Below are 25591 nucleotides of genomic sequence, written 5' to 3'. Positions count from 1 at the left end.
CAAGTATTTATAAATCTTTTAGCTGGCCTGCCAACTAAACCTTGGTGGAAGATTTTGTTCTCACATTATTCAGCATTGTTATTTAGTCTAATACTTGAGTAAAAGTGGGGCAGATAGGGGAAAAGAAGCCAGGTTCCCTGCAACAGTGCAACAAACTGAATTTTTGGAAGTTAAAACTGAGAGTTAAGAAAAGGTCACAAATTGTGAAATGGCTAATTGATGACATAGTGGAAGGACACATTCAAATGAGATGGCAATAGTTTTTTAGTAAGAAACAGCTCTGTAATTAACTATGAAAATAACCTGAAGTAGTAAACATTTGCAAAAATGTTGCAAATACTGGAATCTTGACATACACAAAAATCACATTAATACAGACTTAAATAAAATGGATACTACTGAAGAACCACTGGAATAAACAAAATGGATCTATTTTCTGTACAACAGTTTCTCATTCTGAAAACCAATTACTACAAACCTGAAATGTTATATCGTGAATTAAGAGTAATTAGAAATTAAAATAATTTTCAAAAAGTATTAAGAAGTTAACTTCAATGCAGTAGTATATTCTTTGGTACAGCTTCTTGTTTAGTTTCATTTGGCTTGTCTCAAAAATCAAATTTTAACATCCTTTTCATATGTGTTTTTTATATTATGTAATTCTCTGACACACAGAATGCTAGAAGAACTTTTAAAAAAAACAAATATAAAATCCTGTTTCCTTAAGGTGAAAGCCCAGCATGAATAGGACCTGTCCTTAAACAAGCAAATATGTGAGAACATGAGAATCCCTGTCAAAATTCAAGATGGTTTATCTCCTTTGGATTAATTTTGTGGTTTCATTTATTAATATTATATTTCTTTAACATTTCTCTGTGTCTCTGTTTCTCACGTTTCAAGTAAGTCCTTGGTTTGCATAGCCAGTGGATTTCATTGTGAGTCTGATACTACTCAAGGAAAAGAGCTGAACTCTAGTTTGAGAAGGCAAAAAAGAAGAAAAAGGAAATTGGTACAGTGTAGGCTTCTTTTTTTTGGAAAGATGCTGAAAATCCTTCCAATTTTAAGTGATCCTAAATTCTATGCTAAGTGAGACTTCCCAAATCTGAAAATCATCTGAGTTTTACCTTGCTGCAAACATAATTAAAGCTTGATCAAACTAATTGATCGAATGTCTCTCCTTTGTCTCATGCTCTTTGAACCTCATTTGTCTTGTCCAAACGAGAGAAACAGCAGTTAACTCACAGTTAAATTTTCATCCATTAATTGCACACCTTTCCATGTTTTGATTAGATCCAATGAAGAACAACAGTGGAACTACTGTTATTTTGATAGTAGTTAGTGATCTTCAAAAAAATCCTTGAATAAAGCATGTATTGATTTTACTAATTTGTCCAATGACAAGTTTTCTGTCCTTCATGTGGGGCTCTCTGTAGTGGGTTTAACTTATGCTAAAATGCAGAATTCATTATTTCTGCATCAATATATTCCTAGTGTATGACACAATCAGACTTATGGCTCATTCGTTTTAATTTAATAAATAAGTCTGTAACTTCTTATTATTTATCTCTGTTCTTTAATGAGTCAAAACGAAATTAACTATCGAGGACATGTATTGAGGATTTAAATTCATTTTATGTTATCTGCATAATTCATTACTAAAGCCTTCAACAGCAGAGAACACTTAATCCTAACAAAGTTTTGATTAATTATTAGGAATTAAGACATTCCTTTCCTTTGAAGGAAGCAGTTCAGTAAGATTTGACACTGAACATTCTGTAGCCTGAACTATCACTTCAGTAAATGAATAAGAAAAAATGAAAAGCTATATTTACTTAATTAAAAGCCAGTAGGTTTAACATCATTATCACCTGATAGCTGGTTTTAGCAGTTAAGCTGTGTACAAGTTATTCATTTCCATCATCCTTCTTGACCATAGATAACTATTTTCAGATATATTTGCAGCATATCACCAGATGTATCACTTGTTTTAGAAAAAGAATATCATATTAAGAAATAAAAACACATTTGAGGCTATTATGTGCAAGTCCAGTTCTAAGTTGTATTTACTTATTTCAGTGTCACACTGAATCCATACATTGCAAATATTTATGCTATCTTGTGCTCCATAAAGTTGGTATTTAGAAGCATATCTGTTATGAAATACATAATGAAAAGACTACAGAAATTGTTGAAAATATCTAATGATTCAGTAGAACAAAAAGTTTTTTAATAATTTTCCCCTGATTGTCTGCCAAATTTATGAGGCCTCTGGGAATGAAAAACGAAGCATGCTTCTACAGAATTTATACTTGAAACCAATCTTGGAATTTCTACCTAAAAATTAAATATCTTTTATAGGTGGTAATTGAAAGGTATAGCTGTAATTCTCAGATGAGGTAATTTCTGACAGAAGAGGGAATCCATAGGAAAACCTAGAAACATTGTGAGCTAATTTTAGAGGTTTGGTCTGGAGATGTAGGTAGGTGGAAACTTGATAGGAGCTCTTTACCAAGTAGTCATTGAACTTGCCTATTACAATTTATATATGTGGTTACCATGGCCATTGGACTGTAATTCAAATCTTTGTCTTTCTGTGTTTGCTTCTTATTAGAACTATAATGCAATTAGGACCTCCATAAAAAGCACTGTAACCTAACAGCAGCTCAGTCACATTTGGAAGTCCAGTCACAGTTCCTGTTTGTCAGTCACACAACTGAATCAAAAAGGCATGCTTCCAAAGAGGTAGCTGAGCTAAAATTAACTGTGCAGAAGCTGGGAATATGGAACTACTATAATATTATAATATATAATATTATGATATATAATATTTTATTATAAAATACTATAATATTATAGTATGATAATATCATATATATATGACATATATATGGTACTATAAGTGTGTATGATGCTATAAGTAGCATCCTATACTATATTAAATAGCCAGACCCTACAGTTGGGATACCCATTCAACTTAGTTTAGAGTTTGTAGTTATGGCATTATGCTACATAATAATGATAAAAAAAGTCCATCACTTCTATCCTAATACTTAAAATCAACATAAGTTGATTTTATTTCTCTTCTTTCTCTTTCCTCCTCTTTCTTCGGACACCTGCTAATTTATTGGGAATCTTATGACTAGATGTGTTGTCAAGTCCCAGTGCTCACACACTTGGTTTCTCAGAGTTATTTTCAGAGAATTGCTGAACCAAATGGAACTTTTAATTAAACAATACACTTTTAGAGAGGCTAATAAAGTTCATAAGAGTGTTTCAGATTAGGCACACCTAGTTGATTGTAAATTAAACCCATGATTAAGTGCTTCAGTTGTAAGTAGCAGTATTTTTTCTAACCAAAACGAAATGGTTCCTGTAGCCCAGTCCCTGTAATCACTGGTTTATCTTTGCTGCATTGGGTGGTGTAACAGATGCTGGTGAGATCTCCCCTAGCAATAGTATCAATACATAGTCCTTCATATTTGCAGGTTTGGCAACTATGGCTTCTGGGTTTATTTTTTCATCTCTTGGTTGAAGTTCATTTATCTATAAAGTGAGCTACATTTTAAAGAGCTTTCAAGTCCTATCAGTGAACCAACATGTTTTCTGAAATTTGTGTATGAATTTGAAATGTTGCTGTCCTTTGACTGGACCTTAAGATAACATCTGGTTTTCCAAATCCTGTTAAAAGAGCTGACTACTTGCACTTGGTATGTTTGAAATGTTCCTCTGAGACTTTTTATTGCACCAACCAACTTCTAATAGTGCAGCTCTACTGCTGCAAGAGTCTCTTTATTCACTGATCCCAAAGTGTGTAAAATGAGGTAAAACCCCAAAATACCTAGATAATCTGTACTTAAACCTCAACCTTTTCTTGTATGTCTAAGCAGATTCTGCACACTCCAATAACTTCCATCTCTGGGAAATGAAAAATTGGTGCATTGCAGGAGAAGGCAGCCTGTAAGAGCCTCAGTTTTAGCCATTACTGACAATTTACTCAACATAGGATTTTAATGTCTCCTTTATTGTTAGACTATGTATGAGAAAAAACCAATCTTTCCCATATAACCAAAGTCAAACTGGATATTTTTCCAGCTAGTAGCTACTTTGGTGTTTTTTTTCCCAGCTGAGTACCACTGGAATTTAATTTTTTTGCCTTTTTTTTTTTTTTTTGTAATTTTCCATTTCTTTTTCTGTAATTTTCTCTCCTTGATTTTTAACTATGCACTGTTTAGATGGTTGTGCAAGTAAACTGGAAAATAAAAACTACAAATTAGCTTCCTTTCTCTACTCTAGAAGTGAGTGATAAGAATAGTGACTGTAAGACTCCTAGAAAAATGACAGGAATAGCAGCAATGACAGAAATATTAGAATAGATTGTTTCAGAAGGCAAAACTAACATTTGACACTCAGGAAATTTCAAATTTTAAGGTTACTTTTTTGTGGTACATTCTATTACACATAACGTAAAAGACAGCTTTCAATCTCTCCCTCGTGTTTATGTTTGCGTGTCTGACCTTATCTTTTCCAGTGGAAGAGAGGATCTGTCATGTTTGTATTCAGGTCCATAATTTAAATGTATAGTCTCTATGTTTTGAAAGCCTGGAATATTACAATTTAGTATTTTGCAGTGAAACTTAACAAGTGAGCCAATGCCTGCAAATGCCTGCAAAACAAATAAAAATATCTGTTTCATAGCGTATTGACACTGAAACGCAATGAAAATGCATAAGGTGTGTGAATCAATCTGCCTAAATATTTACTGCTTTAATGAACTCTGAATTTATGGGTGTGCATATTGAAATAAGGTAATTATTTTAAATAGCACTTACATGTTTTGAGCTAAAGAGACTGTGAAATTGCGTTTCCTTAAATCAGCCCCAGGTTTGTTTGTACAGGTTGAGGGAGCACCACGGGCTGCCAGAGGGCAGAGGCAGCAATAGAGAAGCAAATACCAATCTTGTCTTTCTGTTCTGCACTTGTGGGGTGGGGAAGGCAGGGAGATGAATTTCACACCAACGTGAATACTTGGTTGGAGTGTTCTGTAAAGTGGATTATTTGAAATTCACTCCCTGCAGCTTTTGAAGAGTAGGCTGTACCACGGAAATGTAGGCTGAGAGAGACCTCTGGAGGTCTTCTAGTCCAACCTCCTGCTCAAACCAGTGTTAACTTCTAAGCTGAATAAGATTGTCCAGGCACTTAGTTAAAAAAAACATTGAAAACATTCCACAGCCTCTCTTACTTTTAGTATGAAGTATATTTTTTTATAGCTGACCTTCACTGCAATCTCAGACTCCTGTCCTCTGTTCTTCCACAGTGCACCTCCAGAAGAGGTCTAGCACTGCAAGCCCTGATTAGGCACAGAAGACAAGAGTTAGCCCTCCCCTTTTGCAAGTACAAAAAAGTCTGTTCCTCTACTGGACTTTCCCATTTTAAATATATTTATTGTGTGTTTTATGGGGCTCAGAAGCAGTCTTGTCATTCCAGATATTTCCTCGTGATGCTAAGCAGAAAAAAATAAGCACTTCCTTTGCCTTCTGGCTAAGCTATTACTAATGCAGCTGCGTATGTGGTTTGTCTGCATTGCTGCAAGGAGATACTGCTGACTCATGTTCAGCTTCAGATCATTTCCTAGCGAGCAGCAATACAGAAAGACAGTTCCCAGCCTATTGGAATGCATGAGCTTATTCCCTCCCACACACATGGGTATATTTGTCTCAGATACAAGAAAACTTCTGGTTATTTTGGCCTAAGTAAATTCAGTTAAATTTCCATCTTCTTTAAGAAAGAAAAAAAGCCATCAAAACTTATACCGATGTCATTATAAATAAAAATTTACTTTCTGTTGAGCATTTCATGCTTATTATAATTACAAATACATCATAGCAAAGATATTTTTGCACAAAAAACCACATTGATAACACTTGATTTGGGCTATGAGGCTCTGCAATAAAAAGGGCCCTTGGAGTGTGCAACTTTGTTCAGCAAACAGACTACAAATACTCAGAAATGTGCACTATGCAGATGGAAAGGTACTATGCCATTTTATGTAAATAATTAATTTTTCCAAAGAGTTCTACAGGTGTCATAAAATTAATTCACTGTAGCACTATTACAAGGGCTTAATTAATTAATTTACTGTCACCACAGTTATCAGGAAAAGAATATGAATGCCAAGTGGATATATTTTTAACTAAACATATTCTCAGATGGTTGTTTTCAAATGTTGGCGATAGCCAGATCCAAACATGTACGTTCTTGTACCTCCTCTCCTTACAAACCAGACTTCCTCCTTCCATTGCGTTTATTGGCTGAATCCTATTATGCCTCCTAAACAGCATCGATAGAAAGCTGGATAACATTATTATCCAATAATTGAAGTAGGGATCAAAAAATCTTCTATATGTGGCTTTTTCGTATTACTTACCATCATCCATTTATCTCAGCAGTGATTTTATCATGACTGGACTGACATATCCTTTGATGTAAAATAATACAGTGGCATTTGTTCTTTGAGATAAGGACCTGCTAATAGATAGATGAAAAAAAATAAGTTTCCTTTAAATGTATGACAGTTTTTCATCCAGACATTTAAAAACATACGAGGGCCAAATTTTGTGCTAATTATGATCTTGCTGTATGATAATTTCAACAAGGTCACAAGACTTTCCTCTGTGTGTGCGAAGGGGAAACTGTTCTCATACAGAATATTAATCCTGAAAGAAATAGGCATTCTATTTACACATATAGAAGAATTTCAAGTCTTCCAGGAAATCTGTTTGAAAACTATTTACAGTATTAGTATGCAAATTATATACTACACACTAAATGGGAATCTTGCAGCAGAGCACTCTGACAGGCATCTCACTATTTGAACTATGGTAGTCCAGTTAAAAAAACAACACAAAAAGAAAACACAGCTGGATATAATTGTATACAAACACATACTTATTATGTTAATGGGGGCATACAAATAAAATGAAGTGTTGTCCAGCAAAGGTTTTCCCACAAAGACTCAGTTATTTTAGCAAAATGATCAAATAATGCAAGCTTTTGTGTTTATTTTAATTGAAAAGATATTTGATATTTATTCCTAAATATTGACAGATGAAGTGTGGCAACTCCAGAGAAACAATAAATCCCATTACATTAGGTACTTTGAGTTATATAATATAAATCAAATCATGAGAGTGGTATTGTATAGAGGTAGTGATATGTGTCCTAAACTCCTATCGTTACCTGAGGCCATCAGAGTAGTTGATATTCCTTTTAGCTGCCTTCCCTTTTGCCCTAAAGCTTCCTGATACTTCCTGGCCTCTACCTTCCTTCTGGTGCTCTCCTGTCAGATTCTTCTCTGTCACAGCTTGGTCAAGCTTTTGCCCTTAGAGCCTCTCCTGAGTGCCCCTGCTGAAGTATGCTGTTATCAGCTTTACTTCAGAGAGGTAATAAAGAGCCAGGTGTCAGTAAGAGTGCACTAGGTGCTCTACTAGGTCAGTGCTGGGTTGGGTCTCCTCGCAATCATGAAAACCTTTGCCCTCGTTTAATTTCTAGAAGTCTGCCAGAATTTCTTGTGTCCCTTGCATCAATCTGCAAAATTCTGGCATGTAAGTTACCAGGCAAAGTGCAAGATCTGTCTGTACCTGTTTACTGCTGGTGGGCTTAAAATCTTTAAAAATAAGAGGCTTCAGATGAGGCTTGTTTGTTGTTGGTATTGGGTTTTTTTCCCTTTCCGTTTTTAGGACATGCTTTTGACAAACCATAACTGAAAACTGAACAAATAACAGTTTGTGCCTTATGTAAGTGTGCCTGCTATTCAAGTTGTTACATTCAAAGGCTGTAGATGTTGTTAAAGCCCTTCTTCTTCACTGCCAGCTGCTGCTGTAATCCTAAAGTAGATTCATTGTGTTTTTTTAAAACTTTATATCTCAGTATACTGCCCTGGGGAATTGCTTTCTGCCTTTAAATTGACCATCAGGCAGAATTTTCTATTTTTCAACCTGTCTTTTTCTTTGAGAGTTGCGAGTTACTCCGAGTTAAAGACTCCCATTTTCATTCAGGAGCACAAAGGATACCGTCACAAATGTAGCTTAATAGGAGTGTCAGATGCAGTCTTGAGAGTATTATCTAAGTGCTTATTTTTAATCTTAGCCACGAGGAACTGTTTATACTTAAAATTTAATATGATCAAATGCACATTAATTACTTTAAAATAAAAACTTATTAATTTAAAAAAATGCTCAGTTAAAAAAACCCAAGTCTGTTTAGAATATTTTCCAAAGGCAAAGTGCCATTGCTCTGTTTAATGAAATCTATTTGTTTCTTAGCTCTGTCTATATAAGAAACTTTTAAAATTTTGCCTGTGAAGATTTACAGCCACATCAAGCATTTTACATTATGATGAGATGACAGAGGTTGTATCATTAGTGTGATAATAAGTCTAGCTAGGTTGTTGGGCAAGTAAATTTGATATCTTGGTACTCCCATTAAAAAAAGTCAGCAACCTACTAACCACTAAAAACCTGTACTTTCTGCTCTAAGTCTCAAATGTAATCCTTCTAAAATCAATAGGAAAAACTCACCTGAGAGTAAAACACATTATCAGTTATTTCCAGCAATGCATGAAGAACAGATTTATGCACAGATTTTGCACTTAAGGGGAAGTTTCAAAGGAAGGAGAAACTACGGGACTTGTGTACTATGGGATGCCACAGAGTTTGAGAATGAATCTCTGAAAGCCGAATCAGGTGTGTTGAGAGACATTTTATTTAGACTGCCAGTCTTCTGGTTAGGCTGCAGAAGCCTGTTTGTTTTTGTGTTTGGTTTTTTTGGTTTTTTTTTTTTTTTTGGGTTTGGTTTTTTTTTCCTTTCTTTTCTGAAGAAAAAAATGCCATTTTGGTACTTTCCCCCCCATTTTCTTTAAAAAGAAGATCATCTTTAAAAATTGACCCAAAATCATATGCTCCTGAAGGGAACCTGAGGTTTACGGGTGAGGTGGGTATTGCACAATTCTGTTTATTTTGTCTAATGAGGTCAACCGTGCTTCTTAGACGGATATCTGGAATGCAATGTATGGCTTCCTTGGCAAAACCGAAACAGAAACATGTGATTGGGTTCTCTTATCTTGATAATTTAGTTTATATCAAATTTGTGTTGTCTTCAGTGTCTCATTCCATAGGGACTCTAAGAAGGACCACTGCAAAAAGACATCAAGTTATTATATATCTCTGTTTATTTATTTTTTTAGTCTCACACACTAAAGAGGAGTATCTCACTGAAAATTATATGGAGTTCCTTCACAGGTTTAGTCTTCTGCTTTTATTTCTTTTTCTTTTAATAGCCTGGATGTGTAAACACTACTGAGGTGGATATAAAAAAATCTTCAAGAATGAGAAATCCACATAAAACAAGAAAGGTAAGTACTGTTTTATATCAAAAGCAGGAGTTGGAGGTAATTTATAGCATAAAGTTCCATAGTTTCGTAAAGCTTTTTTTTTTTTTTTTTTTTTTACAACTGCAAGGAGCAAATGCATCAACATAAGTTAATATTTCATAAGCTCTTAGTTGAGTTAGTATTAACAAATTTGTTAATGCTAAGTAAATGCTATCATGTAAGACTTTGGAGAAATATACAGAGATTTGGAAAATAAAATTAATTTTTGCATGCTTCATTCATGTTGTTTAGCAGATTGAATAAAGCATGTTAAAATGTTTCTGTCAGAAATTAAGGAAAAATAAATTAAAACTTCAGCATAAACTCTAACACTAGTTCTTGTCCTGCTTTTAATGAAAAGCGTGTCTCTCTTTGACAGTTATGCCCAAAATGGTTGACCAGAAATAGTGGAGAAAATTAGTTTCATCTAAATTAGGATCCAGACATGAACAGTGTAACTTCTCTAGGGATATATAGATGGATCATCTCAAAACTTTCTCTTTAAATCCTTTGTCCCATAATAATGTAGATTGACTCCCACGTGAAAGTACTTCTTTTGAGGTACATTTTCATGTTTACTCATAGAAAAGTTTGTTTTAAAAAGGAAAGTGGATTCAGAGAAAGTTCTAGCTTGGCTTATATATGGTAGTGAAAGGTATAGATTATTGTAATCTACCAGGCAGTAGCTGCAAATTTAAGTCATCCAAATAATCCGTACAATTGTCTACCTTTCAGGGTACTCCTACAACGAGTCATCTCCACTTACTGTAATAGCATCTCTCAGGGTCATCCCCTGTGCTTGCTATGCTATTAATATAGAGATATAATAAAAGTAGATCCTTTGTTCCATGGCATTATGAAGTTGTGGGAGTTTGGGAGTATTTATCTTACACCTTGCTATAGATGCACAATTCTACCTGAGTGCATGGTTTATTGCAGTTTCTTTAAAAGAAGATGATGTTGGGTAACTTCTTGAGCACACTTTACTAAAGCATGACAGTTACTATGAATATTTGTAGAAAGCATTGTCGGAAAGCAACTATCACTGTTCCCTATTTTTTGCACAGTCTGTCTATGGCTTACAAAATGACATTCGAAGTCACAGCCCTACCCACACACCAGTACCAGAGACTAAGCCACCCACAGAAGATGAACTACACCAAGAGGTTTGAAACATAACTACAAACATGTACTTTTAAATGAACTTTCTAGGAAAGTAGGTATTAAACCAAAAATTATTGTAACTGGGAAGTTGTTCAAAACAGCTCTAGGAAACATTCAATAAACCTTTTCTTTGTTTCAAGATTTATAGATTTAGGCATGTAACTTCATTAAAATTAATTTGAAAAAATTTGACATTTTTGGTATCTCGCATTAAACATCTAAAGGCAGTGAGCATCAGGCCAGTGAGTGGGTTCTTTGTATAGCTAAGCCCATTAGCCCCATCAGCGGTAGACGCTCTTCCTTTCAAGACTAATTTGAGTTTTGGGGGTATACTTACCTCTCCATGTATGCATATATAGGTTCACGCATTTATCTGCTGTTAGAGCTTTGTTAGTCTTTCCTCAGATGTTAGAATTCAGAGAAGGTAAATATCTGAAGAATAAGTAGCTCTCTTCAAAAAATCAAAAAAAAAACCAAACTGCTAATTGGATTTCTTTTGATGAACCTTTAGGGAAAATATTTTATTGGGCACATTTTTTGTCTTTTCTCTTTAATGGAACATTCCATTTATTTTAGAACTACACTGGTGAAATGTTGTTTCAATTCTGATATGTTTCTCTTCTATGCCCTAGGATAAATTAAGGTTCAATTACAGCCCTAATAAAAAAAGTTATAGAAATAGATTCAAGCAATAAATTACCCATAAAACTCTTTGCCTTCCTTTCTTGCAGATTAAGCACTGGCAAATGCAGTTAGACAGACATAGATTAAAAATGTCAAAAGTTGCAGAGAGGTACGTATATTGTCACATTTTCTGGTTTTTCAATTAGACTGATAATCACTGGGAAAATGTCAGTATGAAATAGCTTCAAAGAGCTTTTCAGAGCAAATAGCTCTTCAAAGAGAGACATGGGAGCTCAGACATCATAGAAATAACTGATGAGAGTTTACTTTAAGTGGGGAGGTATGAAGTTCTTTTACTAATAAAAGATGGCCCAGATATTCTGTGATACATTTCTCATAAACCCAGTAGTCACTGAAAGAGCCTCTGACCAAGTGATCACAAGTTTCATCTTGCATTGACAGGGAGGCTAAATGGAAATAGGTCTGGGGTTATTGTTTTGCTATTTCAAAAGGGCAGTCACTCATAAAGCAAGGGAACTGATTGGTGAAGAGCTTAGTCACAGCTTGAACAAAGTGAGCCTGAGCTTACTTTGGGTCAGAGGATTCCTACACCATCAGGAATCTTTGTCCAGATAGGACCAAAATTTGGCAAATTTATTTTGTCAAATAAAAGGAAAAGTCCCTTGGAAAGACTAATTACAGCTTAAGTAGAGCAGAGGTGGAGAAAACAAATGTTCTATCTTACACATTAAATACAGAAATAGTGAGAATTGCAGAAAATTGAGCTGCCTAAGGCTTAGTAAAGCAAACTAAGCCAAATACAAATTGTTCTTCATTCTCTCATATACATTTGTGCATACGTGTCTACTTATATATATGTGTATGTATGCATAAATATACAAATACATATTTTTTTATAAAGAGAGCGGGTTAAGTATTTTTGCTTGCTGAGCCATAAAAAACAGAATGCAGACCAAATACAATACAAATTGAAATGAAAAGAAAGAATAGTTGTCCTCACTTGTCATAAAATTACGAGGCCAAAGGAAACAGAAAACGGGAATAAGGACATGGGAGATGTAAATTATGAGAATGCAAGCAAAGTTTTTAGTGTGTTTAACAGACTCAGACCCATTAATGAATACCAAAATAATTCAGAAAAAAAAAATCTGGTTTTTTTTGAAAACAATAAACTTGGAAGAGGTGCCATTGGATTAGGAAATAATAAAAATATTAATTGTATTTAAGAGAGGATAAAAGAAGCCCTAGCAGGTAAAGGGCCCGTAAATATGAGCTACATAACATTCAGTGTTTTGTAACAGATTTTAAAGGAACTGATAATTAAAGCCATGGGGGTATAAAACACATTCATTGATGAAAATAAATCTGCATGGAAGAGGTTGCTTGATTTAATTCCTTAGTGTCTAATTAACACCCTAAAAGGAGCTATGTGGAAGTATTAGGGAAGTTTTTTATTTCAGCTCTAGATAGACCTGCGCCATCCCTCCTTCTTCAGAGAGCCACTTTTGAAAGACTTTAGCAAAACTATTTTACCCTGAGCCTGTAGCTAACTTCTGAGTGTGTGCACACACGGTTTCCATAGTTCAGTTGATGCAAGGTTACTTGTTAACTGGGGTAACCTGATCAGGTTACCACACCTCCTGACATGAAAATGTTTGATGCTTTTGTTTTCCTAGTCTATTAGCTTATACAGAGCAGTATTTGGAATATGATCCTTTTCTTGTGCCCCCTGATCCATCAAACCCTTGGATATCAGATGACACCACTTTCTGGGAAATGGAGGCAAGGTATATAATTTTATTTATTCTTTGGAAGTAAGGGGATGGAATATGCTTACTGGAAATGTGAAGATTTCAGACAGAGGTATTGCAGGAAAATACTGAGGTAGAAGGACAATGCAGTATCCTCCTGGTCTTTCCAGCTTTAGTTTTATAAGATGGGAAGTGCTTTGGATTAATAAATCTGTGTAAAATGTTACATTAACCAGTTTACAGGATTCCAGTATGGTGAAAAAAAAGACACCTTTTAAAATCTGATAGCATTTCTAGTTGGAAGTCTTTACTCTTTTGTGCAAATGCATGTGTATTACCTTCATCCTGTGTAAGGACTAGCAGTTTGTTTGCTCATCTCTGAACATTTCACAGATATGAGCAAACTAGAAAGTGAGAAACCTGTGGTTGAACTTCAGTACTTAGTCTAAATTATGAACACGGAGTACTAGAACACTAAAGTATCATTCACTTTGGGTTCTGTTGTTTTTTTCTTCTGTAGCAAAGAGCCAGGACAGCAGAGGGTGAAACGATGGGGGTTTGGCATGGATGAAGCTTTGAAAGACCCTGTGGGAAGAGAGCAGTTTCTGAAATTCTTGGAGTCAGAATTCAGTTCAGAAAATTTAAGGTAAACAAGAGCCATTCTTTTTTAAATAGGCTGTAAGATATATTTTTTTGTTGCTGTTGTTTGTTGTTTGTTTGTTTGTTTTCCCAATACATTTCTCTTCATTTTTTTAATGAAATTTTCCTGTGCCTTGAAAACTTTTCCTGTGCTTTACCATTCAGAATCCATTCATACAGATTGCTTTCATATACAGGTTGAGGAAAATATTCATATAGTTAACTGAGACTCCCATGAAGTATACTTTTCCATTCCTGTCCAATTTTGGGTCAAACTCCCCATGTAAGAGGTTTCTCTCAACTTGTCTTATTAAACAGTTTTAAAGCATTGACCCATTCAAAGCCTGTTCACCATCTTTTATTGTCAAATATTATGAGAAAAGTAAAGTGAAAATAAAAAAGTTGAAACATAAATAAAGAATTTAAAAGTAAAATGCACAGACTTTCACTTTTGGTCAGGTTCCTGGGCATCATTTTTAAAATCTCCACCAATATTCCAGTACTTGTGGATCTGACACAATAGAAAGTAGGGTGACATCTAGCTCTCAAATTCCTCACTAATTACAAAATGGAAACGTGTTCTTAGTGTATAAAGTGTATAGTGCTTTTTTAAAAAAAAGTATATTTACAGATTTACTTTTAAGTGAGAAGAATAATTATTTGATTTTAAAATACAGTGGTTCAACCATTGGCTAATAACATGTTTTGTTGTCACAGTTCTAGGAAAGTCATATTTCAGAAAGAGTTATTTCAGAAGGATTAATAACAACCTTTCTATAGATAAGAAGCTGTACATAGTACAAAAGTATAGACAATATATTTTTCTCTTTATTCCACCTTCTTGTCAGATATCATTTCACTTTCCATTTACCAATAACATAAGTAGCATAAAATCTTCTTTGCGTTTACATTCTAGAACTCAGAAGAATCCTAAACTACTTTTTTTCTTTGTCAGTTCTCACTCTGAAGTGGTGCAGCATAGCCATTCATACTAGAATTACAACTTTGTAGCATCTTACTAGAGGCATTCAACATTTCTGGTGTTGATCTGTAAATACTGAGTATTTGCACAGATCTGCTTATTGTCAATTTAAATTTGTCAGCAGAATAATTAAAGACGGACTTCTCTAAGTTGCTGACCATGTTCATATTCAAACATTATTTTGCATCACAAATATGGCCTGACCTGTTAGTGCATGTTGATGACTTCATTAGTCACAGATACATAGATATTTCTTTTTAAATAAAAGTCCAACTGGTAAAGTGATTTTTTAAAAATCAGAATAATACCAAGAAAACAAAAGGTAATTTTTTTTGTATTATTTAAAGAGTATCCTGGTAATTTGTTATGCAGAGCAGCTGTTTAAACAAGAACCTATTGAGCCCAGTGTGTGCTGCAGTTTCTGGTGCTTTTCTGTGATTAATTTGTCTCTCTGCCAACTGTACTGTTACCCGCATAATCCTTAACTCTTTCATCTAATCCTACTTACAACACTAACCACAGGCAAACTGCAAGTGACTGATCCAGAAAAAAAATCCCTCAAGAAATTTGTTTAGAGCTGATTCTTTGACATGCCATCTACTCTTCTATCTCTCCCTTCAGATTCTTATATTAGAATTAGAAAATATAATATCAGAGTAATGGTGAGCTTAAAGGCCAATCAGGGGATAAAATTTGCTCTAAAAAAAGTGCTTTCTGTGACAATTAGCTAAAGGAAAACTGTCTCACAAGATCAGAATTATGCTTGTAAGTGCTCAAACTGTAGTAAAATCAGTCCACTATTAGGTTCAAACAGCAAAGTTGGATTAGAAAACATGAATTTTTAAAGCTTGTTTTGTAATGGCTGTCAAAATATTTTAGATCCCAATAAAAGAAATTAAATGCTTGATGATTTCAAGCATTACACTGAATAAATCTTAAAAGACCACCACTTTCTGTTAACTCCAACATGGCAATTTGGGTTTCTTTTAGTGTTATTTTTTAATTATTATTAGTTTTTTGACAGCCACCTGGAGAAAAATATTTATTTCCACCCACATCTTCCCACTGCAACTAATTGAACTCAGTAGCTGGCTCTTGTCCTTTTACAGATCTTATCATGATAAAATTCACAACGAACATTGTCAAATCTACAGTTGGCTAGACAGCAGGGACCCTGGATTCAAGCTTCTGAGCACAGTACACAGGATACAGCAGGGACTGCACGACAGGAGCTTCAGGATTAGTAGATTAGGTGTCTTATTCTTCATTTTGGTGAAAGAAATACAAAAAATGTGAAGTGATAGGTCTACCAGATACACCATTTCTATTCAGGTGTGATTATCTTAGCTAAAAGTCCCAGTGTTACTATTTCATTAACCTGGACTGAGAGAGTCTAAATTGTCTGAAAATCTTGTTCTTGGTGGATATAGACCCTATCTTAAGAAACAGAACAGGGATGAGGAAACGAGCAATGAGTTAAAACTAAGAAGTGTGCAATGATTAGGAGCACAGCTAGGTTTCACTTTCTTATTTTGTATCTCTGTGCTTTTTTCTTTGCCTGTAAATTGGGATTAACAGTATTTTACTCTCTAAAGGAGTGTTATAAAGCTTAGTAACTGTGTGAGCAGTTCTGTCATTGCATTAACTTCAATAAAGACTGCAGTTTGCTAACATCCAGTTTAGATTCTGCAGCCTATGACTTGTGATCTCATTACTATGCAGATTTTTTGGAAGAATTGCTTTGTGTGCTGCTCAATACACAGCACAAATAGCTAAAGTAACATATGATTTGGATAATAGATTTATGAAATTCCCACTGCCTATTTCAAAAATGTGACCATTGTTTAAAATTCAAAAGACTAAAGTTTGAGCATGATCCAGTAGTACTGGATCATGGGTCACAGGGCTGTCTGAGCACTAAAAATACAACTTCCAAACAGAGCGAGGTACTGAAATCAATCTTACTGCAACATGGCATCTGGAGACCTAATTTCTTTCATCCCTGTGGGAAATTTTATTCCTTTCCTTTGCCTGTAATGCAGCAGAATTCTTTGGAAAGTTAATATTTGTATGCTGACTGTACATTTGCTCCCAAGTGTTATTTTGTAAAAATTACAGCCTTTTTTAAAAAACCCCACAAACAATCTAAATTGTTTCAGGCCTGCCAACCTGTCCAAATCACTATGTAGTATTGCAGTGGGTGTGATAACCAAGGCAGCACTAAGACTGCAAAAACCTCCTGGCTTAGTGAAGGGAGAATGGTGACAAGATATCTTCCATCATGCACGGAAGGAAAAGCCACCAGACCCCTTGCCCCTTCCTTTGATCCTCATTTATTAGCTTCCATAATGTGTGACTTAACAGAGAAAAGGGACTTTGCATTCTCATTGTCCAGAAAAAGAAGAGAGGAACCGAGGAGTTAGCTACACTTAGATGTTTTCCCTCAATAAATTTTCTTTGAGCACCCCTATGCAAGCTGAGATTTTGTGAGATGTTTATTTTGGACTCATCCGTTTAACTTGTTGTAGAAATGTTCTGTACTGGAGATAGGGGCTTCAGTTATGTTCTATAGAACAAATAAATAGAAACCCACACATACACTTCTAAAAATTTACAGTATTGCCTACAAACTGTTTCAATTATTAAGCTTCATTTTCATTTACTTCAGTGGTTCTGGTTGTTCTTTTAACATACCGTTACAGTACTCTTACTAGGGAAAAGGGACAATGCTGCAAGAGGTTAAGGCTTCTTTTTAATTCAATCTGTTTCATTTTTTTTTTGGTTCTTTATTACTGATCACTGCTCTTTATGACTTCAAATGCAAATTTCTCTCCACTGATGGTGGAGGAGTGAGTCCTGCATGTTACAAAGTATGAATGAAAATTGACTAACTGTCCTTGATGTCTGTCCTGCAAGTCTGAGCAGAAGTGCTGGTGATGACACTTTCCTACACAGTATGGGCACTAGTGATTTGTATCCTTTATGCTACTGATTACAAGGCTTTGTTTTGGGTGGTAATAGCTTCATCAAAATTTATTCCTCAAAGCTGAAATCACCTGTGTATTATTTCTCATTCAGACTCAAGCTTAAATGTTAAGTCCCAGCAATGTTGCCATTTCTGCAGATTAGAAGAGAAGGAACTAGTTGCAATATTTAATAATTATTCTGTGTCATTTTCTTGAAATCCTTCAGCTCTACTATATCTTGAAGCTTGAAGTTGTACCTGGCAAGAAGGTGGACTCTAGTAATCAGGGAGTAGTGTTTCCTGCCCCTGGAAAAATATTTTCTTCATAGAGTTTGTTAAGGTTTTATTTTCTTTTTCTTTTGCTGAAAATGTGGAAAGGTCTGTCCTCCAACCTGTTGTATCACATGCACTGGGTACAAAGCCCGCATAGTTCTCACTTCACTGTTACCGCACTCTGACTATATCTCACACATTCCACAGAGAATCACCGTAGCCTTTCTCTCACTCTATGTCCCTATCTGCTAAATTTAACTGATTAGTTTGATCTGCTGTTGGCTGCAACTGACATTTAGGTCAGTTAATAGGCAGAAGCAGTGTTGTAGCTGTGCAATTTACCTCCAAGGCCACCGTCACTTTAAAAGTAATCCAGCTGGAGGACATAATCCCCATGCAACATGTGTTTTACCAGTTCATATGGCTGGATCTACTACTATCATATATTATACACTCATTTAGTTGTGTGTCAGGTGTGTGCCCCAGAGTGTGGCAGCCCAAATGCTGGGACAGAAAACAGGAGTGAGGTTTACACTCACCTAGTCAGGTCTCTGCTCCAATAGTACTGAGCATCTTCTAGAGAGTCTCCATGGCAAAAGCAAACCTCCACCAACAGGAGATACAGTTTAATCCAATGGCAGCCATACTGAGCTCTAGTTCTTTACATAAAGTAGCACTAAATCAATGTCCAGAAAATGCAGTCCCCCCTCTCCTATGTCCTGCCCTTGCACATTTTTATTGTTGTGGACTGTGTGCTGTTTGCTACAGGAGTCATCCCTTGCTCTTGTCACAGTTCACGAGGCTATGAGCTGTAAAAAGGGACAGGGAGCTCTTTTGATTTGAGGCCCTGAGCTGCGGTTTTGTAGATTCCATGTCAGCTTCATCTGTGAATGCCATGGGATGATTGGAAAAGGGATTTTTGAAAATACAAGAGGAGGTAACCTTATTTTTGACATTTCCTAACTTTGAATGATTGAATTAAACTCTTTTTGGGAGGAGGGCAGGCAACTTTTCTTAAAAGATGAGTAAGTAGATTAAAATCTTAAAATGTATTTTGACTGTGAAGTAAGCACCCTAGACATAACATAACACAGAAATCAGCATTTTCTTCCCACTTTTAGAGAGGTGTCTATATTTTAAACCTAACATTTTTAATAGGGTAACATTTGCTAAAAGTGTAAAATAAAATTAATCTATCAAAGAACCAGTGTTTACTCTGTAAGGATGTGTCTATACAACCTGCCTATTTTATGCTGGAAGCAAAGAAGTTAAATTTATTTGAATTTATCTTCCATCGATTTCCCCATAATTGAGTATAACCTACTACATGGAAACAGCTTACTTGCAAAGAAAAATAGCATCCTAAGGCATGTTTGTGACTTCCAGAAGTAGTGGCAGTGATGCAATGGAACAAACAAGGAAGTCACATCTTTGAGCTAGATCCTCAGGATGTCTGCAGGGTGGTAGAAAATGTGTATTTACAATGAGCATCCTTCCCTTTCATTTTTCTGTTCCTTACCTGACTTCAAGACACATAAGGAATCAGTCAGTCCCAGAAGATGCACTTGAAGGGGTTAGCACTGCAGGATATATGCTTTTAAATGCAAATATCGAAAGCAGCTTAAGGAAGCCAAAGTAGGTTGCCCAAATTTGGCAGAGTGAACAGAATTAGAATTTGTGAGCTACGCAGTTTTTAAACTTGAGTTATGAGGCCTCTATTCTTACTGCATTGCCATAAGATTCCAATGATATGTCCCCAGGCTCTATGAGGACTGTGTTCAATTCACATTGCAGTTCATATATATAAGTGATGCTACCCAGAATTTTTGAAACTGGAGTTCTATTGGCAGAAAACTCCCTTTGTGACATTGGAGAAACCACTTTATATTATCATATTATTAATATATTTGCAAAACTGGGACAATATTTCTTCTCTCTCTCTTGGAGAGTCTTAGATGGAGAAATTGAAGGGTATAGAAATACCTAAAATAGTCATCTTGGTAGACTAAAGCTGACCATAATGGATTCTGCAAAACTAAGATGGGCTCCTTCCACCTGTGCTATAAAGATGTTTCAAAACAGGACTGTGAAGGAATAGTTGCTTCCTGAAAGGTAAATTATCTCAGTTGAAGAATGTCTTATGGTAGGAATACTGTAAAGTTTTCTACGCTTTACTATTCTCTCTTAAGAGTTGTTGAAATAACTGTATTAGAAATTGAATTGAGGGTGGTATCATTTTGCTTTCTTGTGGGGTCTGAATACAGTTTCACTGTTCCTCTCTTCTATCCTATCCCTGTTGAACTCAGCTGAGACATCTCAGTTTGATCTCACAGTGTGAGCAGGGTGGAACCACGTTTTGAAAGTGCACCAAATTTATTTGTAAGCCTTGTAAGATCAACTGATTTCACAATTAAATCATTTCAAGGTTCAGCTTATCTGTTTCATAGGATCAACTGTGTCAGAACAATAATACAAAGTTGTGATGGTATATATTGCATGTTTAACGAAGTCAAAATTTCATTGAGCTCTTGGCTGTGGGGGAGAACTAAGCGGTCTGTACAGTGCCTAAGCATGGGATACTGAATGCATTTAGAATTATTTTGTGCAGTGAGAGAGTCTCTGAACACCCATAGAAGAAATAATGAAATAAAAGTTATAGCTAGCTAGCTATGATCACAAAGTGTTCAAGACCTTTTTAGTGATCCTTCTCCAGAATGTATGAGAAGGATACAATGAATCAGCCTGCACTGTATGTAGTTGCCCGATGTTGGTTTGCTTAGGAGCAGAAAAGAGAATATGAGCTTCCATTCAGCATTTTTAGCAAAAATATGCATAGAAATGCAATGCTAAGGGGAGAAATTAAATTATAATGAGAAAAAAAGTGCTTTCCCAGTTCATGCATGATTTGTGTAACAAAAATTTGTAACAAAATTAGTTGTACAGTTTAGAATTTAGTAGGACTGAGAGATTCATGTAGATATCAAGAATATAAGTTATTAGTTTTTGAAGGAATTTCAAAAAGTAGTTTATAAGCAGTATAAGCCCTTGCAGTTCAGCCAAAATGAAATCTCAGTTTAATTCCAGTTAAATGGAAATCTCCTTGTAAGCAAGTTACCCATACGTAAGTAACAAAGGATTTCCTATTCATCTCATGAAGAGTCTTCTAATAATTTCTTGCTATGGTGCATTGGTTGCCTTGAGACAGAATGCTGATCCCAACACAAAATCACAGCTTTTTCCTTTTTTTAGCGTGTTTTAGATGAAAACTTCAACTACTTAATTTCCTTTTTTAAGAACAAGGAAGATTGTGAGCACTTCCTAAATGACTTTCCTGAATTGGAAGTGAAGATGCTGTGTTGTGCCATAGGTTCTGGTTAGCAGTAGAAGACCTGAAGAAGAGGCCTATCCGTGAAGTCCCTGCTCGCGTCCAAGAAATCTGGCAAGAATTTCTTGCTCCGGGTGCACCCAGCGCTATCAACCTAGATTCAAAAAGTTATGACAAAACCACTCAGAATGTGAAGGACCCTGGAAGATACACGTTTGAGGATGCTCAGGTCAGTTTGCAATCCTGTTTAGGGACATTTGAAATTGTCAATTGAATATTGGCTAGTGAAGTATTTCTATATTAAAAAAATGAGATATATTTGGGAATTAAATGATAACAGCTTGTTTTCTACAGTGTCATTTTGGCAATGCAAATGAGCGACATTCTTTCTTTCATGAGGTGTATGAAGTTCTTCATGAAACTTCTGTGCTTGATATAGAGTCTTCAGATGACCTTCAAATAGAGCAAAACATACAGTGAAGAAAAAATGAAGTACTTCTGTATTAAATGCAATGCCTCGTGAACTTATAACTTATTATTTCGTCTTTGCAGACTTCTGAGAAAAGCAATAGAAAAGAATTGGATTCACAGTAAAAGTAGGAGAACTGGTATCATCCTCTATTTTCATCAGCAGCCCAGTGATGAAAATTTAATTATTAATGCAAAGTGAAATGGTGTCAAAAGGAGAGATTGAAATCACATCCCTAGAGAATTTCCTACAGCTTGATTATTAGGTCATCCTCTTGGGAGTCAGGAGATGCTGCTTCAGGCCCCACAAAGGAGAAAAGGGAATTAAATTGAGGCTTTCTGCTTTCAGGAGCATGCCTCTGCCCTGAATATGAGGAGGTCTAATTCTACCACATTTTCACTTTTCCATTAAGAGGATAGCAACCTATGAAGAAACAATTTTCATTAGACACTTTGTCATACCCACTGTTTTGAAGCATTTTGCATTAAACAAAACACACAACTTTTACTTGCATGTGCTAACCCCTGGAGGTTTAAGAATGCAGCATATAGAGAAGACATAAATTACACAAATAAACAATCTAGCAAGATTAAAGGCTTAAAAAAAATGTCTTTGCAGTTGAGTCACTGAAGGACAATTAAATTCCTTGCCAGTATCCAATTTATTTTTTTTTACTAGGTGTAAAATTTCAGCACCAATTTCCAGATCTCCCTTCTCATAATTTTTTCCTTCATTTATGAAAGATGTGAAGTACCCAGTTTTTACGTAAGCAGGACTTTTCCTCCCCTCAGATCTCTACTTAATTCCTCCAGTTCAGCAAATAAAAATCAAACCTGGAAGCCATTCTCTTGGAAAAGGGTGCAGGTTGCACCTGCCATGTTCTCACGTGAAGCTTTAGGAGCTCTACAGAGTGACCCACCTGAGGTGGCAGGGTTTTGTCAGGATAGGGCTCTGCCTCTGCAACATGCTCTTTGCGGCCTGGCAGCTGGGAAAGAGACCACTTATATGTCATTCTGGCAGCCAGAAGGTCATTTAATTGTGGTTAAAAATGTATGAAAAGCATTTCTGGGCTTGAAATATGGAACGATAAAACTCCATGTCAAATGAGAGTGACACATAGGTAAAAATAGTCTGATTGTCTTAAATAATATCCAGCCTCAGTTCCTGACTAATGTGTACATTAACAATACTAAACAATACTAAAATTTTTACAGGACTGTTTCTTGTAAAGAAAGAACATTTTAATGCTCATCACCACTGTCTGCTCTCTGTTGACTGCACTGTTTGCTTCCATAAGGAGTGGAATAAAACCTCCCTAAATAAACCAGCCTAAGTTCTGAATATACACCAGAATTTCTCTGCTTAGTGTAAGAAATACAATGAAAGACACTTAGAATCATTTCTAGAGTATTTAATACAAAAAAAAGTAATTTTCAAAGAAGTTGAGGTGTTTGTTTTCCTTTTTTCTTTTTTTTTTTTTTTGGTTGGGTTTTGTTTGGGTTTTTTTTTGTTTGTTTGTTGTTTTTTGTTGTTTGTTTTTTGTATTTTCTAATTTTATGCACTACCAAGCCTAGAAACAATATTTACTTTACAGTTTCTTTGCCATTTCCCAATTGCTGAGCTATGTGTTTCCTATTGTAAAAACTAGAGTTTGAATAAATGAAAAGCTCCACAAAAATAGCCAGCACAATTCAGTGGATTTTTTAAAATTATTTTGAGAGCACTTCCTATTCTGATTGCTCTTCTACAAATCTTTTCTTTAATACAAACTAGGACTAGAATTATCAAGCGTCCTACATCATAGATTTTTTGGTTTTAATCTTTTTCAGAAATGAGAATGCTCTGAAACGAAAAGCTACAAGCTGCCTCTGTCATTTGTTTTCTAAATAAAGCTTTCCAATTTTTCATGCCCCTCTGAAGAATGAACAACTTGAAAAATAGATTAGCCTAGAACTGGTTTTTAATTTACATATGCATTTTCCTTTTTATATTGTTATCTGGGAAGCAGACTAAATGTCTGTCAAAGGATGTTTTCAAGAGTAGCCAGGGGATATCCTCACTAACTTAAACACTTAATTATGATGCTGAATTGAGTTTCTCCTCCTGCCTGTGAAGTCACAAGAGAATGTCCAGAAACTAATTCAGAAAATCTGATGAGGAAGGATCCACAGCTCCTTATTTAGTCACTTAGCTAAACTGACTAATGCAAGGAAGGTTTGAAATGGACCTTAAGCTAGGGCTTAGTTTTAAATTCTTATAAAATAATTTCATAGTGAAAATTTGATCTATAAATTAAAGAAAGTTGTGCTGTGGGATTTATACAAAACAAATGGGTGGAATTTCTGCTTTCAGAATAGAAAGCAATTCAGCCTTAGCTTCAGAACTGAAACCTGATATCCCATAATACTTTCTATTCATAACAATGCAAGCTGGTATACATTCTACAACCAAAACATATGACTGCCTCCCATTTTACACGTCTTCTTTCATGGGAGTAACAGCTCCTCCTTTCCTTTTCAGGAGCACATTTACAAACTGATGAAAAGTGATTCTTATCCTCGTTTTATACGATCCAGTGCCTACCAGGAGCTGCTACAGGCCAAGAAAAAGGTATTGGTCCATCTTGCCTTTGTCTTGCCACTGTGCAAAGCAGTGGTTATGTTTGCAACAATACTCAGTCTTCTCTCCCCTGTGCCAGTGCAACTGGATATCTGGTAGGTGACCAGCTTGGCGTGTTTGGAGGGTCACATACACACAGGAGCTCAATATACATATATGTGTATATATCCTGCATGCGGGCATGTTTCAATAAGTTAATCTAGCAAAACTTATTTTTATTTTTACATCCCATATTGTACTGTTTTCTCTGTTATGAAGCACCTTAAATTGCAAAGTGCTTTACAAATACATTAAAAAAAATAAAATAAAATCCCAGAAGAATAGTCTTTCATGTTTGCAAGTTTGCTTATGTAATAATTGTTGTTCTCTTTATTCCACCTATAAAAGCTACAGAATGTGTTTAGAAACAATCTTATTCTTATGGATTACTTCTAATTTCAACTACAAATATAGGGGCTTCCTAATTTTGTTTCTTTCCCTATTATTACATGAATAGTTTTGAGTAGGCTAGGAATCTGACTTGAAAGACTGATCATGTCACACTTCGGCAAACAGAAGCTCATGTCTTGGTATGTAATATTTACTTAGAAAAGTTCAGATTATGGAATGAGTTTTGAATAGCCACAGCCCAGAGTATGTGAAGCAGCTTGTGCATTGCAGATTTCTATAATAATAAATAATTTTTTCAGTGGGCTTTGAATAGTAATCTCCTAGAATCAGCTTGGAGCCCTGTGCCTTGCAAAATCAGGGCCCTGATTGTTACCGGAACAAGGTAGTTGTTAATACCATAGCATTCTATTGTTTACAATGACAACCTAAAATTATATGAAAGTACTGTGTGATTTTGTTTTTTGTTCAAACATTGATTTCTGAAGATCCAATATAGAGAGAGATGTTGAAAAAACCAGAAAGCTTCAACTGTCTGTGTGAAGTCCTTAAGTTTGTGAATGTCAGTTCATTAACACAAGATGTGCACTTCATTATTTCTTTTTATTTTCAGTTTTTCTTTAAATTCAAACCATGAAGTTTTATCCCCATGAAAAATTATTTTTGTCAAGTACTTTATCTGCTTTGCCCATCCACTGTTTTGCCGAGTCCCATTACAGCCTCATACCTGTGTTTGCTTCCTGATTTATACAAACTTTGTTTTGCAGTCCATTGTTTCATCAATCCTTCTTTTCTACTCCATTTTTCTCGCTTTTCTTTTTCCCCTCCTTTTTCTTTTTGTTTCTTTTGTTTTATTTATTTTAAATTTAAGTTGGAAAACACTCTGGATCGTCGAACATCTTTTGAGAAATTCACACGCAATGTGGTAAGTTTGTTGCCTCGGAA

The 25591-nt window shown here is 35.3% G+C and overlaps 1 protein-coding gene across 9 annotated transcripts in view; it reads left to right on the top strand.

The window, feature by feature from the left end:
- RGS7 (regulator of G protein signaling 7) overlaps positions 1-25591 on the top strand; it is a 242150-nt gene that overhangs the window by 190041 nt on the left and 26518 nt on the right. For 8 of the 9 annotated variants that reach the window (XM_027895752.1, XM_027895753.1, XM_027895750.1 and 5 more), the window contains exons 10-16: positions 9335-9409; positions 10495-10593; positions 11323-11384; positions 12913-13023; positions 13508-13633; positions 21214-21400; positions 24161-24250. In XM_027895752.1, coding sequence (XP_027751553.1) covers positions 9335-9409; positions 10495-10593; positions 11323-11384; positions 12913-13023; positions 13508-13633; positions 21214-21400; positions 24161-24250 — 750 coding nt within the window. Of the gene's footprint in view, positions 1-9334; positions 9410-10494; positions 10594-11322; positions 11385-12912; positions 13024-13507; positions 13634-21213; positions 21401-24160; positions 24251-25517; positions 25572-25591 lie in introns of all 9 variants that reach the window. The other variant, XM_027895758.1, reaches the window with a different exon arrangement.

The sequence above is a fragment of the Empidonax traillii genome, unplaced genomic scaffold (assembly GCF_003031625.1).
Source record: "Empidonax traillii isolate 1590-97213 ecotype Southwest subspecies unplaced genomic scaffold, ASM303162v1 scaffold466:size1224651, whole genome shotgun sequence".
Lineage (NCBI taxonomy): Eukaryota > Metazoa > Chordata > Aves > Passeriformes > Tyrannidae > Empidonax > Empidonax traillii.
Note: the sequence above shows the minus strand (reverse complement) of the source record. Positions and strands in the feature narration are given on the sequence as shown.